Below are 18,194 nucleotides of genomic sequence, written 5' to 3'. Positions count from 1 at the left end.
TTGGCATGGCGTGTGACCGCGGGTTGCTGAGACGGAGGCAAAGATCCGCTAAAAGAGTCTTTAATGCTGAGCAGGTGCAAACAATCACAGCCGCGGGAATGGGGGCAACCAAAGGCTAACAAACGGTGACGCTGCAAAAAAGTAACAGAAGCACCGCGAGGAGGGAAAACCAGTTAGCGTTAAGTTTAGTGAAGTTACCGTTTGACATATCAAACACAGCCAACCCGAAAAGAGGAAGTCAAAAACAGGAAATAATGCATGAGTTTAGTCCTCAATACTTCATAATGCGTAACGATATATATAGTACAGGGGCAACAGACTGGTTTGTTACATGCAGTACTATATCTATATTGTTTTTTTAGACAAAACCTAATCATAATGTATATTTGAAAAGCCTTTGTCAGTTTCGCTTTGCCTGCGACATTTTGAATCTGAATTATGCATCCAACAATATGTCAACAATATGCATGCTTTCCATACAAATGGAGAGTTCTCTCCCACCTCCAAAAAAAATGTCATTACAAGCACAAGTGATTTGTTTTTTTTCCCCATCAGGAAGCATTTCCTCAAGTGATTGCAGGGGGAAAGGACAGAGGGAGCGCACACATGCCACATTTCAATGAATACATCATGTTGCTAATTCCAATTCCGTCAGTCCAAAGGAACGCTTCCCAGTCCCGAACAAATGGATAACAGTGTTGTGTTGTTCCTCGCGTAAATAGTAGAGACGGCAAATGAAATCACACTTGTGATGTTGGCCCAGGCAGGATCACAGTTTTTGGCAGGTGATGCTGACAGTGTGAGTGACTCCTCTCAAGGCCCATTGTGTTCTAACACGCTCACATTCAAAGCAGATGCGGTTGCCAGAACCAGGCTCAGCGACATATTGGGATCAGGCTGCGTGGCTCATCAACATTTCCTGCTTGCTACTCTTTCTCGATACGTTTGGAGTCAGTTAGGCTTTGTGGATTGTTTCGGTATGAAGAGGCATCGATTATTATTATTCGATTTGTGAGTCTATGGACTTCAAATACAGATCATAAGGTTGGACAGACCTTATCTTCGGACCAGGACTGTATAGTCCACACTAATTGTATTCCCCTATATTTATTTCAAGTATGATATTATGACTAAAATAGTGCTATGAAGCAAATAATACCATCACCCATCAGAGGAAATAGTTGTGACTCGTCCAATCAAATCAATTGTTTATGTCTGATGGAAGGAGTTTGGATGAGTCGTTTGGAGTCGTTTGGTGTTTGAGTAGGTCCAGGAAATGTCTATGCTATTACGACAAAAGCAAATAACCTCCCGGGTTTCTAATTAGCATTCAGCAGCTTCATCTACTTTTGTTGGGAGCACTTTTTAGCCCAACGTTCCCAATAAGACCAGAAAAAGTTCCTAGTTGCTTTTGAGGGGTCTGGGTACTAGTAATATGGTAGGCCTACTCTTATACCTACTATTATACTAAAGTATAGTGGAAAAGCCACTAATATGGCAACACTCATCCCTCCTGCTACGTCTTCTTATTATATGGAAGACCAGGTATGTATGAAGTGTGTTAATATACCTCCCCTGGTTCAGCCAGAGTTCCACCCTAGGCTTGACCCACCACTCGCAGAGTGAGTGTGGAGAGCGCTAGCCGTCGAGCTAAATGCCCAGCATGCCAATGTGACTTTTAAGGTTTCAAGGAGTGAAGTTTACTAACCTACATCCTTTTCATGAAGACGCATGATGCATAAGTTATGATGTGTTTATGAACAAGGACAAACATTCATTCATTCATTCATTTTCTACCGCTTTTTCCTCACGAGGGTCGCGGGGGGTGCTGGAGCCAGCTGTCTTCGGGCGAGAGGCGGGGTACACCCTGGACTGGTGGCCAGCCAATCACAGGGCACATATAGACAAACAACCATTCACACTCACATTCATACCTATGGACAATTTGGAGTGGCCAATTAACCTAGCATGTTTTTGGAATGTGGGAGGAAACCGAAGTACCCGGAGAAAACCCACGCATGCACGGGGAGAACATGCAAACTCCACACAGAGATGGCCGAGGGTGGAATTGAACCCTGGTCTCCTAGCTGTGAGGTCTGCGCGCTCGAGAGGAAACATATAGCGGCAAATTTATTTGTGACTGTTCCAAATTATTTGTGGCAGGCCACCAGAAATCAATGAATGTATGGAAACAACATTTTTGTCTAATACTAGAATCCCTCACCACTAAGCTCTTCGCGGCTTCACTCTATCATGGGTTAGAAAAATGTGATAAATTCATAAATCAGGCATATTACTGTATTGGTGAAAAAAATGCATATTTAAGCATGTTAGGTTTTTTTTTTGCTTAAATTAAGCTTTTTAAAGCACAAGAATGGCAAAATCACTTAAAATATGAATATAAGTAATTCAGACGATGCATTCAATGGCTGTGATTGGCACTGATGTTACATTGATTTGTCTTATGTCTTATTTTCTCTTATTATGTCTGCTATAGACCTCACAGCTAGGAGACCCAAGTTCAATTCCACCCTCGGCCATCTCTGTGTGTAGTTTGCATGTTCTCCCCGTGCATGCGTGGGTTTTCTCCGGGTACTCCGGTTTCCTCCCACATTCCAAAAACATGCCAGGTTAATTGGAGACTCCAAATTGTCCATAGGTATGAATGTGAGTGTGAATGTTTGTTTGGCGACCAGTCCAGAGTGTACCCCGCCTCTTGCCCGAAGACAGCTGGGATAGGCTCCAGCATACCTGTAACCCTTGTGAGGATAAGCGATAGAACATCAATGAATGAATGAATGTATGTCTGCTATATTGGGTAATATTTGTGTAAAGGTGACTATAGGGGTGCTATTTCATGTCTCTAGTAGTGTTGAAATGGTCACAAACGGTTTTCTGCATAGAGAGGTATGATACGTAAATAACAAATCCTACTTTGAGGAAATTCACTGATCACTGTCAGGTCTGGGACCAATTAACCGTGATTATTGTATACTTGTTGAAAAACAAGCATGTGGTCAAAGAGAGCTACATTGTCCTCTCCACTTTCTCTAAAGCATTATTACAATTAAAGAAATAACTGTAGTTTTTGCCATGTCATCCCATGTAATATTTATGCTAAACAGTTAGGTGATAAAAAAGCAGGTGCAAATTATGGCAGCACCCAACCATTCCATCTTACCTATTTCATTATTTTTGTTTGCGTCATAATTGAAAGCTCTGGCTCCAGTCCCGCACTGCAGAGACTGCACCACCTGTGCGACGTTACATCGGTGTAACATGTTACCTGTCTGGGCCAGGCAAACAAGCAGGGTAAATAAAAGCATGGCCACATAGGATAAATACAACTAAATGTTTTGTCAGCAATCTAATTGTGGCAGCATCTTCGGAGAGGAGCGTAATTGCAACGGAGTCTGAGAGCTGTCAGAAGGAAGCGCTAAGCTGTCATCATCTGTGCCATGATCTGCCATCTGCGGCGAGGCGGAGGGAAAGATGCACTCGCCTGGTTCAGCATTCAGAGCTTGTATTTACAAGCGGTGCATTTTTCATGAACGTCTGGAATTTGCCTGAAACGTCAGCTGATGAATGGCGGTTAAATAACTTTCCCATGGTGCAAGCATTATGTAATCCTTGAAATATCGGTAACTTCCCCCCACCGAGACGTGGCTTAAAAGAGGCCTCGCCGTCTGATCAGACCACATTGAGGACGGGCGCGATGAAGGTGCTCCGGCAGAAAATATGATGGAATTTCACAGCGTTCCTCTTCAAACCACAAGCCTCTGGAAATTGTCAGCTCTCCTTGAGTAAATCCCCCAAACTCACTCAGGGCAAGGTTGCTCTGATGGGAGTAGAACGCCTCGCATTGGGCCAAGGATATTGCCATTGTCTTGAGTAAGCCACCAAAGATGCTGCGGAGCCGATGATGCTGAGCCATGCTATTGATTTGACATAAATAACCAGCCTGCTCTAGTAGTGTTTCATTCAGGAAGCTCATCCATTATTCACAGCATTGATAACCACATGTTCAAACTGGAGATGCTCGATATTGGCTTTTTTTCCGATACCTGAAATCCGATACTGTTCAGCAATTCATTATCAATACCGATATCGAAGCAGTGCCTCCCTCAAACTAATGTGCAACGAACACATTACACTTTTTTTTACCTTTCTTCTATGCAATGCAGGGGAACCTTGGTTAGCGTCAGTGATACGAACCAGAAGGTCCAGCTCTAACCGAAACATACTCTAACCAAATCAATTTTTCCTGTAAGAAATAATGTTCGGTAATCCCTTTCTTTTATGCAATGCAGCGGAACCTTGGTTAGCGTAAGTAATCCGATCAAGAAGGTCTAACTCTAACCGAAACATACTCTAACTGTATCCATTCATCCTGTAAGAAATAATGTACGGTAATCCCTTTCTTTCATGCAATGCAGCGGAACATTGGTTAGCATCAGTAATCCAAACCAGAAGGTCGAACTCTAACCGAAACGTACTTTAACCAAATCCATTTTGTCCTGTAAGAAATAATGTTCGGTAATCCCTTTCTTTTATACAATGCAGCGGAACCTTGGTTAGCGTCAGTAATCCGTACCAGAAGGTCCAACTCTAACTGAAATGTACTCTAACCAAATCCATTTTTCCTGTAAGAAATAATGTACTGTAATCCCTTTCTTTTATGCAATGTAACGGAACCTTGGTTAGCGTCAGTAAGCCGATCCAGAAGGTCTAACTCTAACCAAAACATACTCTAACCAAATCAATTTTTCCTGTAAGAAATAATGTACGGTAATCCCTTTCTTTTATGCAATGCAGCGGAACCTTGGTTTGCATCAGTAATCTGAACCAGAAGGTCCAGCTCGAACCGAAACATACTCTAACCAAATCACTTTTTCCGGTAAGAAATAATGTTCGGTAATCCCTTTCTTTTATGCAATCCAGTGGAACCTTGGTTAGCGTCAGTAATCCGTACCAGAAGGTCCAACTCGTAACAGAAACGTACTCTAACCAAATAAAATTTTCCTCTAACAAATAATGTCCGATAATCCCTTTCTTTTATGCAATGCAGCGGAACCTTGGTTAGCGTCAGTAATCCATACCAGAAGGTCCAACTCTAACCGAAAGGTACTCTAACCGAATCCATTTTTCCTGTAGGAAATAATATATGGTAATCCCCTGTTTATTGTAGTTCATTGGTCCCCGACCTGGCCGTGATTAGTGAATTTCCTCATTTATAAATTGCATAGAAAACCTGTTTACAACCTTCTAAATATGATTTTTAACATTATTAGAACCCTCTACACATGAAATAGCACCTCTATAGTAACTTTTACATGCTTATTACCCAATATAGTCGACATGACGAGAAAATATGACATGTAAGACATAAAGTGAAATGAAAAAATGTGGCTCTGTGTATTTGTACTATAGAGTCCACCCCTGATGACATCATAGACGGGTGAAGGAGCTTGAGGAGGATGGCTTACAGTTTGCGTTCCCATGCTAACCATAGCAGGGTGAAAAAAGGGGTGTTCTGTGATAAAAAAGAATACATTACGAACGCAGATAGGGTCACAAAATGTATTAATAACACGACAAAACATGTTAATCAGGAAATGTACAAAAACCAAGGCCAAATTTTTGAAGGAAACGGAAAATCACGGTAACCACGTTGTTGTTGCTCTGTGGGACACCATGCAGTTTGATGACGTCTCAGTCACTTCTTTCTTTCTTTAGCGGTTACTTGCAGGAATAGCATATATGTGCAGGAATAGCGGTTACGCACTCATTTTTGTGTTTGCTGAAGGCCAAAGCAGTGGAAGCAAATGGCCTTTCACTTCCATTAGCACTGGCATCAGTCTCTTAATGGAGAGCAAAATGGCACAGGACCTTTTTGCAGTACTTACACAATGAACATCAAGTCTTTCGCAAGGCCCGCGTTGCTTAATGGCTGCAAAGCGACTTTTGTGTCAGAACATTATATGCCGTGCGATATGCAAGGACTTTCAATGCGTGAATTAATATTAAAAAAAAAAAAAAAAGGAGAGTGAATGTCACAGAAACCCAATAGACCCGGCCATTAAAAAGTGGCGTCATTGTGGGGAAATGTGAACGGCGCCTGCACACAATGACAGCCTCCGGTGTGCTTCCACGCTCCATTCACAGACCACTCAGACCACTTTGGGACTCATCACTTGACTGGGAAAGTTAAGAGCAGCGGGCAGAATAGCAAAGGCAACAATGACAGGTAGCATTTTGGCTGTGACACAAATAGAAGCGTTGGATTCGATGTAGACATCAAAACAAATGGGACATTTACGCAAGTACAAGTTTTGGTTGCTTTTTAAAAGCTTTCATGAATAAAAAAAAAACACTGACGTTCATGACCTTTTGTTTATAAACGTTTGTGTTTGTCGTCGACACGGCGCCATTGTTGCTGTGGGTCGGTTTCATTGAAGGCTACTTTTCCTTCAGATTGGATTGCAACCACTCCACAGAGCATTATCTATAAACTTTGGATTGCAGCATTTGGACAGCTCCCCACCCACCCACACACACACACACACACACACACACATTTCTAGATCTAATCAAACGTCAAAATGCTCATTCAGGACATGTTCCCACATTTAATGCCATTTTTGTGACATTTACTGTGACATTTGACATCCTGATTTCCTTCATAAACATCAAATAATGCATTAACTGTTAAGCTTTCTATCCATTGTGTGTGATTAATTGTTGATTAATCGCCACTTGAAGCAATTAAGGCAAAAACAGGAGTGATTCAGCGCTTGTGTGTGTGTGCGTGTCTAACACAGATCGGCTGATGGAGATGTTTCTGCAAAAACAAGGCGTCGTAAAGCGCTGTTTAATAGACGGGCAGGCATCATTAAGGAGGGAATTAGTCTGTCATTCCAGTGCGTGCATGCAGTATTCATCAGGAAGCTTTTTATGTCGATTTCGACCAGCCTACCATGAGGAATCGCAGGCGTCCGTCTTGATGTGATTTCAAAGCAAGGACCCATAAAGCAAACGAGCGTTTCATCTGCCTTGCAGTCACTGAACCTACACTTGAAAGGCCGAAACGCTCCAAGGCAAAGTTTCAAGTAAAGATGAGGGACGTTAGCCGAGTTTATGTTTTTATTTCTGCCAAACAATGCCGTGGACCTAAGCATCCTGGAAACAGTCTTGAGCCCCCCAAATAAACATGGTGGCAATACAATAGATGATACAATACAATAAAGCAACATACTATGGAGGCGCCTTGATTAGCAGTAAACAAATAGCAACCAACATATATTATTCATTCATTTTCTTTTTCTACCGCTTATCCTCACGAGGGTCGCAGGTGGTGCTGGAGCCTATCCCAGCTGTCTTCGTACACCCTGGACTGGTGGCCAGCCAATCACAGGGCACATATAGACAAACAACCATTCACACTCACATTCATACCTATGGACAATTTGGAGTCGCCAATTAACCTAGCATGTTTTTGGAATGTGGGAGGAAACCGGAATACCCGGAGAAAACCCACGCATGCACGGGGAGAACATGCAAACTCCACACAGACATGGCCGAGGGTGGAATTGCACTCGGGTCTCCTAGCTGTGTGGCCTGCGTGCTAACCACTTGTCCGTGCAACTTAGATGTATCATTCATTTTCTAACACTTTTCCTCAAGATGGTCGTGGGGGTTGCTGGAGCCTATCCCAGCTGTCTTCGTACACCCTGGACTGGTGGCCAGCCAACCACAGGGCACATATAGACAAACAACCATTCACACTCACATTCATACCTATGGACAATTTGGAGTCGCTAATTAACCTAGCATGTTTTTGGAATGTGGGAGGAAACCGGAGTACCCGGAGAAAACCCACGCATGCACGGGGAGAACATGCAAACTCCACACAGAGATGGCCGAGGGTGGGATTGAACTCGGATCTCCTAGCTGTAAGGTCTACAGCAGACATAATAAGAGAAAATAAGACATATAAGACAAATCAATGTAACATCATTGCAGAATACTACATATTATCACAGTCATTGAATGTGTCGTCTGAAGTCCTCATATTCATATTTTAAGTGATTTTGCCATTGTTGTCGGTGAAAATGCTTAATTTAAGCAAAAAAACCTAACCTGCTTAAATATGCATTTTTTTTTACCAATACAGTAATATGCCTGATTTATGAATTTATCACATTTTTTTCACCCATGATAGAGTGAAGCCGCGAAAAGAGCTTAGTGGTGAGGGATTCCAGTATTAGACCGACAGAGCAGCAACAAAAATGGTGTTTCCATACATTCATTGATTTCTGGTGGCTTGCCACAAATAATTTGGAACAGTCACACTGGTGGCCAGCCAATCACAGGGCACATATAGACAAACAACCATTCACACTCACAATTTGGAGTCACCAATTAACCTTCGGACATTGATGGTTCTAAAAGATCACAATGGAGAGGACCACAGCCACAGTAGTATATCATTGCATTAAAGCAATCACTCATTGCATTCATGATAATAGAGCTAGATAGACCGGAGCAGGAGGGGATAGAAAAGGAGACTCACATTCACACTCACATTCATACCTATGGCCAATTAACCTAGCATGTTTTTGGAATGTGGGAGGAAACCGGAGTACCCGGAGAAAACCCACGCATGCACGGGGAGAACATGCAAACTCCACACAGAGATGGCCGAGGGTGGAATTGAACTCGGGTCTCCTGGCTGTGAGCCAACATATATCGCTGTAAGTGCAAATGGGTGGCTAAGATAGGGTTAAAAAACAAACAAAAAAAGTCTGATTTGTATATATATATTTATTTGTAAGCCTACCATACGCTTTTATTATGAAATTGTCTAACGCTTCATTCTTTGTTGCACTTTCTTTTAAAGCCGTCTCCCTTATTATCCATTCAGAGGTTTAATGTTAGCCAAGCCTTGTTTCAAGGGATATTTCCCCTGATATTTAGGCATAATTCTCTCCAGCTACATACCACTTTGCTCCCCGTTAGGTAATTCCCTCATAACTGCTCTCCTCGCCTCACTTCGACATGAAGTTGGTTTGTGCTGATGGAAAATGTTTGAGTTGAAAAAAAATTTGAAAAAAAACAAATGAAGTGGAGCTGGAAGGTGCTGCAGGCTCACCGAGCCGAACAAGGCCCAAAGGTGAGCTAAAGCACACACTGATCCACATTTCTATTAGCCTGCTTAGCACTTCGCTAATAGGACTCTCGGTCTTGGCTGGAAGATGAGTGGAGCGTTTCGTGTTCATTACCAACGCCATCATGGCTGTCATGTGTTTTCTATAGTGGATGTGCTGCACTTCTCTCTGCTGAGCTACTCCCGGCAAAAAAAAAAAAAGATTCAGGTTTTGATCACAAATGGAAGAAACTGTGGGGATTTATAGCCCCACACTGCAACTTTTATATTAGTATGCTTTGGAGAGGGGGAAAATAACACCGTGTTGTCATAATTGGCCAAGATGCTGTGTGTCTCCAAACGTTTTTATTGCTTCAAATGTCATTACAAGCAGTAAAAAATGATTTTCTTTCATGTCTCATCAACATTAGAGACCTTCTGGCTTTATTACTTAAGAAATCTGCCAATAATTTAGGTCCAATAATTACATTTATGATTGTTTCATCTTATCTACCGCTCTCTCTCTCTGTCCTCAAGCCGAATGCTGGCACCCTGGGGAGTCCAGACGTGACTCATGTTATTTGCAAAATATGCGGTGTGTCTTTAAAGTACAGTGGCACTTCGTTTTTTTTTTTTATTATTAGTTTCTTTCATAAGGTCTAACAAATACCGAAATGTATGAAAATGAATGAAATAGTGACTTCAAAGCAGGTCTACAATTAAGGAGAACCAAGCGAACCCCACATGAGAAGGTGGTGATGGAGGCAGGGATAAACTCCCTCTGGGGAAGAAACCTCAAACTGAACCCAGTCTGTGTTGGGCGGCTGTTCGTCTCAATCAGTTGGGTTGAGCTAGAGAGATAGCGTAGACGGGAAGATTGTGGATAGATGGGAAAACCAGGGTAGAGTGTTTGAGCCACCAGGGGACTACGTATCAACAGCGGTCATGGTCCATGCAGAGAAAGGGAAGAGGGAACCTGTGGAGGCAGATCCCTGATGGCAGTATAACTAAAAGATGACCCACGGCACCATTAAGTTAGCCCTGAGTGGAAACTCGAGCAAAAAGGTGACTTTTAAATTTGCTTTTGAATAAAGAGAGGGATTCTGCCCCCCAGACTGAATCAGTCCCACAAGAGAGGAGCCTGATAGCTGGGGGCTCTGCCTTCCTTTTTTACTTCTAAATATTCTTGGACTCACCAGTAAACATCAGTTCTGGGAAGTGTCGAAATGTCTGTACGATGGTATTTCTTCAGATCATAAAACTATTTTCAATGTTAGTCAATGTCAACAATACAACTGAATACAAAATGCAGTTTTAACATGAATGTTTTATCACTTCCTGCTTTCCTAATATAGTTTAAGGTTTTTTTTTATTTTTATTTTTTTAAATAAATTTAAAAAAAATGGTAATGGTAATGGTTGTATTTCATTTGAACATGCATCAGATTACAATTGAATGCATCACATAATCAGTTCACTGTTCCACATGTCCAAAAGGAGTAGGAAGAAGCAAAGCTTATTAAATCCTACCCCTCCATCTGGTACTTTTACAATCAGTAACTGTTACATTTGTTCACTTCCTGCTTTCCTAATATAGTTTAAGGTTTTATTTTTGTAATTTATTAAAAACATATATGTATATATTTTAATTTACTTAAAAAAATTGTTCCCATCCTGCTCTCCTAATATAGTTTTGTTATAGTTTTTATAGTTTTTTTAAATTCATTAAAAAAATAATTATTTTTTCTTATTTATTTAAAAATTATATTATCATATTTTAAAATTGTTCACTTCCTGCTTTCCTAATATAGTTGAAGGGTTTTTTTCATTTGTTTTATTAATTAAAAAAAAAACTTAAACTATATTTGTTTTATTAATTTAAAAAAAACCTTAAACTATATTATGAAAGCAGGAAGTGAACAAATGTAACAGTTACTGATTGTAAAAGTACCAGATGGAGGGGTAGGATTTAATAAGCTTTGCTTCTTCCTACTCCTTTTGGACATGTGGAACTGTGAACTGATTATGTGATGCATTCAATTGTAATCCGATGCATGTTCAAATGAAATAAAACCATTAACATTATGAATCCAAACCTGCGTAGCCTTTTGTGAAAAAGTGATGGCCGACTCAACCTAATAACTGGTTGGGCAATGAGTTTTATTGCAATGAGTCTGTTTGGCCAACTCATCTTTGCAGAATTGTTGTCATTCAGCCACATGAGAGGGTTTTCATGCTACAGCATCTCATTATTTAGAAGCACATGTATGTATTACCTGTATGAGCATTTATTTATCCAACTCATACATGTGTTCTGCAGAGAGCTGCTGTTTATTCCTGTGCGCATCTTCAATAAATATGAATTTTCGGAGTCACCCCGAAGCCTTTTTTACCTTGAAGCGCTGCAAATGATTTCTTAGCAGAAAAAAAAGACCTCTGCCTCCTTCAGGCTTGCAGCTTTCATGCACAGGACAAAGTGAAAAGCAGAAGCCCGTAGACAAGGACACAAATTGCACGGCCATTAAAGGCACTTCATAACAAAGGGTGGCGTCATTTCAATGAAGTTATCTCAAACCGATAGCATAAAAGCACATTTTGATGCGCATGGAAAAGCTCTTTATGCCTGCTCGTGAAGGCAAAGGTTAAATGATGTGCCAGGCTGTCATCCGGTATTCATAGTGCTCACACTCTAACGCCCTCTTGATAAAAATTCACGTTGTCAACACAAAAGGCAAGATGCATCTCCCCAGCTCGGCCGGAGTAACTCTCCGAAAGATGATCCCCATCCGGGGCTCATTGGAGCAAATCAGATTTGTCAGCAGTGTGGGTTTTTACCTTTTAAACGGGGAAGATGGATAGATAATCACCGCACGCCATTCCAGGGGCCAATTACACAGCTTTGTGTCAAATTGGAAAAACCTGCTCCCTGCGAGCGCTAATGGATGTCCTGGTCATTAGTTATTTGAGAGTCTTCTCTGGCTGTAATCAAACGTGAAACATTGCGTTAAGCGGCCGTAAAAGAACAGCTGCCTCCATAACTGACCTTCTGTTTAAGAGAAGCCAACTGTCGGCCGCGTGGCCTTTTGCGACAATTATGAGACATGCTATAAAAGTGCCGTCTAGTTTTTATTTATTTATTTTTTGTGCAGGGTTTGCATCTCTGACTTATACGCAGGGGACTGATTTTGAGGTGACTGTTTGTGTCGTAAAGCTCTCCATGACCCCACAATGGACACGCACACACAAAAAAACTAAAAATACTTGTTTGTGTCTATTTTTTATATATTTATTCATAGATTATTTAACAAGAAAAAAACAGCAAAAATGGAAAAATAATCAATAATTTTACAAGAATAAAGGCAAAATATTAAGAGTATATTTTAATATTCATTCATTCATTTTCTACCGCTTTTCCTCACGAGGGTCGCGGGGGGTGCTGGAGCCTATCCCAGCTGTCTTCGGGCGAGAGGCGGGACACACCCTGGACTGGTCGCCAGCCAATCACAGGGCACATATAGACAAACAACCATTCACACTCACATTCATACCTATGGACAATTTGGAGTCGCCAATTAACCTAGCATGTTTTTGGAATGTGGGAGGAAACCGGAGTACCCGGAAAAAACCCACGCATGCACGGGGAGAACATGCAAACTCCACACAGGGATGGCGGAGGGTGGAATTGAACCCTGGTCTCCTAGCTGTGAGGTCTGCGCGCTAACCACTCGTCCGCCATGCCGCCCATATTTTAATATACATCTTAAAATTACATAGGCAGAGCTGTCCTGTCGACACTATGGGCCAGTCTTGTGATTGACAGTTGATCACTCCTCTCACAAATAAGATAATCGGTAATCAGATTGACATTGAAAGTGTAGAACCCGCCCCCCCACGCCACTAATGTTGTAACGTATCTCTCCCTGTCTCTCACCAGGTGACCATCTGTCAAGTGAGCAGGGCCCGCCTCCTCTTCCGCCGGCGCCACCCCCGCACAAACAGCACCCCTCCATCACGTCCCTGAGCCGCGGCTCGCTGGCCAATCAGAGGGCCGCGAGCCCACCGCCCACAGCCGGCCTGGCGGCCGATTTGCAGAGCACGGCAGAATGCGTCCAGCTGCAGGACAGCTGGGTGCTGGGCAGCAATGTGGCCCTGGAGAGCAGGTGAGTGACTCCCCCAGCTTGAACTATTGCTGCCTTCACTTGGTTGTCATGGATACAGTAGCATCCGGATATTGAAAAAATGTGTTGAGTTATTTTTTTATGAAGAACAATATCACTCACAGTTGGAGGGCGTGTCGAGTACGCCTTGCGTGAGGTGTGTAATGACATGATGTGAGGTCAGGGGGCGCTGCTTCCCACCTGTATACTACTATTATACTACTATTAATACACAGTACTTCTATGCATCAGCTCATCATCCTTGCCTGTTGCCGACATCGCATCATCTCCATTTAGCTCTGCTGTGCCGGCTCGCTGGCTCCTGCGGTGATAATCTACAGAAGCACCGCAATGCCATCCTATTAATTATTCTGTTAGCATGCGTATTTAAACACAGCAGGACTTGGCCTAAGCAGGATACTTGCACATCCAGCACAGCGCTAACAGTGGACAACGCCAAGCTTTGAGTTTGAGGGAAAAAAAAAATAATGCTACCTTTAGGACAGTAGAACCCGTTGAAACGGCTTTTTAAACGACTTTTTATTTTTTTTTTATTTTATTATTATTATTTATTTTAAGCATGTAAGGGCATGTAAGGGCATTTAGATCAACAATACTATCTGCCCCAATGGCTGGACGGGACAAAAAAAAAAAAAAATTAAACCGTTTTTTAAACCGCTTCATGTCGACTGATCCAGTCCCAGTCCATCGTATTATGCTTATTACTCAAAATTGACTGTTTCAGGTGGACATAGACCACTTTTGTTATCATAAAATGTGAAATTTCTATGAAAAATGTGTCTGTATATGTCAATCTGTGTCGTACTGTTAACATCATGATTATTGCTGCGAAATAACTACTGTTTAATTATAAAGCATTAAAAGGTAGTAGGATAGTCAGTGCTGAATATTGTAGCGCAAATGGACAGGTAATTATATACTAAAACAATACTGCAGCGCAAGGCATGTATGTAAATTGTATAAAAATAATAAGCCCGAGCAATTTAAACCTTTGGGAAAAAAAGACTTAATGACTAAAATGATGAAATAACACAGCACCTCGTCTTTGCAAGCAGTCTCCTCCGAGCTGTCAGAATCAGGGAGGTCTCATACTGGGTTTGAGGATCCTGGATGATTTGAAAGTTGGTACTCGGCAGATTTGTTGACGTACACAGTACGTCTCTATTAGCAACAGTCAAGGGACCCTCCAACCAACACAACACACTTCAAAATCAGAGTGAGACAGAAAACAAATTCTACCACAAATCCAAAAGTCAATGTGTGATGTAAAAAATCATCAGAATCAAAAATCGTTCGAAACCAGACTCAAAACAAGGAATCAAAATCTGAATCATAATTGTTCAGATTCAAACAATTCCCAATCCTAGTTGTGTCACACTGAGGTTACATCATGTTCACACTCTCACTCACTCTGGCAGAGTCCATTTTTAACGTGATGGTGACACCTCCACGAGGTCTCCGTCTGCTGGTTCTTAGTGTGATTGTGTTGTTTGGAGTTCACACTTCACTTCGGAGCCAGACAGAACCCCATCCGTGCAGACATGGAAGAGACAATTTAGTGGGGTTGTGCACGGAAGGTAGTGTACTTCCACTCTTTAGACTGAGAGATGAATATTTGATACAGTATTTGAAGTATATTCCCAACCAAAACAGCAGCACCTACAGAGGCATGTAAACGGTAATAAAACATAACATCTTGTCATGTTACAAAATCTCATGTGCGGAGATAGCATCTTTTGTGAGGTTAGCATCCCAGTAGACTTTGAGAAGGTTGTTCCTTTGCAGTTACACCGGTCACGGATGTTACTGGGAGTAATGTTACTGTTATATTTGGTGAGACACACAAGCACCAGACTTTAATTGCAGGTTTGAATTATCTCACAACAGGTATAATATTGTTGGAGCTAAAGCTAAAACTGAACTGCGTCCATCTTAAATGTCCCCACTCAACTCCTAGTAAGCTTCGGAACACATTTACATCAACACACATGAGCACAAGACTTATATTTTCTTATTAAGTCTACTGTTACTTGGGGCAAAAGTCAGTATAGGGGTGTTAGTTCATGTCTGGAGGTCTCTAATAATGTAAAAAAAACATATTTAGAAGGTCATAAATAGGTTTTTATGTTTTGACTAGGGCTGCACAGCGGTCGTGTGGTTAGCGCGCAGACCTCACAGCTATGTTCAATTCCACCCTCGGCCATCTCTGTGTGGAGTTTGCATGTTCTCCCCGTGCATGCGTGGGTTTTCTCCGGGTACTCCGGTTTCCTCCCACATTCCAAAAACATGCTAGGTTAATTAGCGACTCCAAATTGTCCATAGGTATGAATGTGAGTGTGAATGGTTGTTTGTCTGTATGTGCCCTGTGATTGGCTGGCGACCAGTCCAGGGTGTACCCCGCCTCTCGCCCGAAGACAGCTGGGATAGGCTCCAGCACCCCCCGCAACCCTCGTGAGGATAAGCGGTAGAAAATGAATGAATGAATGAATGTTTTGACTACAAACGTGTTCAATTTATAAATAAGGAATACTACTTAACGGAAATTCACTTATCATTGTACAATGTTTTTAGGAAATTACACAAGCTCTCATTTCTCTGGAGTCCAGCTCGCCAAAGGCTAGGCTGCATAGGCTTTGTGGCACTTCCTGTCCCTCACTCAAAGTGTTGCGTACAGTAAAATTGGTACACATGTATCGTACCAACTATTCCGTACCGAAAAGCCTGCGTTGCTTTCCAGTGCAGCACGTCTAGCCTATGCTTACGAAGCCTAACAAAGTATGACCCTATATCATTCTGCAAAATTCTCCATAGAGGAAGACAGTTCCGATGACTTGTACCATCAAATGTCAGGAAAGTGTGTCCAAAAAAAGGGCAACTATTGACCTGCCAGTTGTTGTTTTTTTACACAGTAGGTGTGATCCATCCTGACACTGTGAAGTGTTACAGTGCAAGCCTCAGCACATACTTAATGAAGATGTGTCGTTACTGTGAAGAGTACGTGCACGGAATGAGCGCCGCGTGTCAACGTTCCTCCTTAAAAACAACTGACTCGGAACACAGCTGAGAAGCAGCGTTGATGAAATGAGAGAATAAAAAGTAAACAATGTTTCAGCGGCGCTCGTAAAAAAACATTACAGAGAGGGCTGAATAAAATGATGCTTCACCGTAGGATTTGAGAAATTAAAGTGTCAGTTTTACGACCGGCACTCCATCAGGTTGTTATTGTGTCACAAAAAAATTGCAAATGGCATCACTTGGCTAATAAATGTGTCGGAAAGAAGGCTTTAAAAAGTCCGGTTTGGGCTCAAGGATGAAAAGAAACATGCGGAGTTTGTGAGCACTCTATTCTGACTCACAAACGGCCTTCAGAACACAAAGCCAGGCTGGTGTTTGTGAACTTCGAGTTTCATCGCCTGATGTGGATCAGATGCGACCCACGTTGACCGTGGTGGTGGAAGACGGCGTGATGGAGTGTTCGGGGGTGGGGAGGGTGCGCAATAACCTTGAGCTTTCTCTTCGGAATATCGACAAAACAATATGTGCACACCTATCATCAGTCCAGGCATAAATCACCATCACCCTGCTGGAGTCCAAATCGAGTGGCTGTCAGTGGGTGGGAACACACGGTGGCGGCACCGGGAGGGGGGCAAAGGGGAAGACCTGCTCCACCACATAATTGCACATGTCAAGCAAAAAAAAAAAAAAAAAAATACCAGTTTGAGAAATCTAAGCAGAAGCTATGCAGAGTATTTATCAGGCAGGGGAAGGAGGTCATCTCAGGTGGCCTCAGGTACCACTGTGACGTGAATTGATTTGTATTCCTTATGCTGAGGCAACAAATAGCTCTCCGCACGGGAAATTGCTAACCCTATTTCCCGTCAAACTGCTTGAATATAAAGCATGCACTTAACAACGTTGCAACAATTAGAGGTAATGAATTAAGTGCAGGTCTTTCGAAAAGTGCCAATTGGCCACAGTAGCAGTTTGATTTAAGTGGGAATAGTTCAAAATTGTGCAAGAGGGTGAGGAAGCACGCAAAACTGTCAATATCGTTTGTTGGATTCATACAAACTCACTTATTTAATCGCTGATCACGCTGTGCCAGTTCAGCGCACTCATTTACCTGACGGAAATAGCCTTAGTTCACTGATTACTGATTAGGATATATTCAGCATGAGATGCCCAAAACAGTCTTTGAAGACTTCACAGCAAAAATCTGAGAGATGGATGTCATGTTGCTTAAAAAGCAGTGATGAGATGCCCTTAAGCAACACAAGCTTTAACCATTAGTCACGTTTCAACAAAATCATAATGTGAGTTGTGTGTTATTGTCATCATGGTTAATACTTTAATTTCTACTATTAGCACTAATAGGTTTGACTGTGTCATTTCAGTAACATTACTGTGGCTGTTGTCCTCTCCATTATGGTCTTTTAGAACCATCATATACATTTGCTGATACAGTCCTGTGTCTCTCTTTGTACTGTTCTTGTCTCAGCACTCCCCCTCTGTTTTCTTTTTTTTCTTCCTTTTCTATCCCCTCCTGCTCCGGTCTATCCAGCTCTATTATCATGAATGCAATGAGTGATTGCTTTAATGCTATGATATACTACTGTGGCTGTTGTCCTCTCCATTGTGGTCTTTTAGAACCATAATAGACGTTTGCTGATACAGTCTTGATTGCTTCTGTGTTTCTCTTTGTACTGTTCTTGTCTCTGCACTCCCCCTCTGTTTTCTTTTTTCTCCTTTTCTATCCCCTCCTGCTCCGGTCTATCCATGTCTGTTATCATGAATGTATGGTGTACAATGAGTGATTGCTTTAATGCAATGATACATCCAAGTTGTACATGTGCATGCATGATGATCAGTCAT

The 18,194-nt window shown here is 42.0% G+C and overlaps 1 protein-coding gene across 5 annotated transcripts in view; it reads left to right on the top strand.

The window, feature by feature from the left end:
- The window catches only part of si:dkey-237h12.3 (teneurin-3), a 210,151-nt gene that overhangs the window by 76,669 nt on the left and 115,288 nt on the right, over window positions 1–18,194 (top strand). For all 5 annotated transcript variants that reach the window (XM_058058091.1, XM_058058082.1, XM_058058074.1 and 2 more), the window contains one exon: window positions 13,079–13,304. In XM_058058091.1, the coding sequence (XP_057914074.1) occupies window positions 13,079–13,304 (226 nt within the window). The remainder of the gene's footprint in view (window positions 1–13,078; window positions 13,305–18,194) is intronic.

The sequence above is a fragment of the Doryrhamphus excisus genome, chromosome 2 (genome assembly GCF_030265055.1).
Source record: "Doryrhamphus excisus isolate RoL2022-K1 chromosome 2, RoL_Dexc_1.0, whole genome shotgun sequence".
Taxonomy (NCBI): domain Eukaryota; kingdom Metazoa; phylum Chordata; class Actinopteri; order Syngnathiformes; family Syngnathidae; genus Doryrhamphus; species Doryrhamphus excisus.
This window is presented reverse-complemented; position numbering and strand designations above follow the sequence as displayed.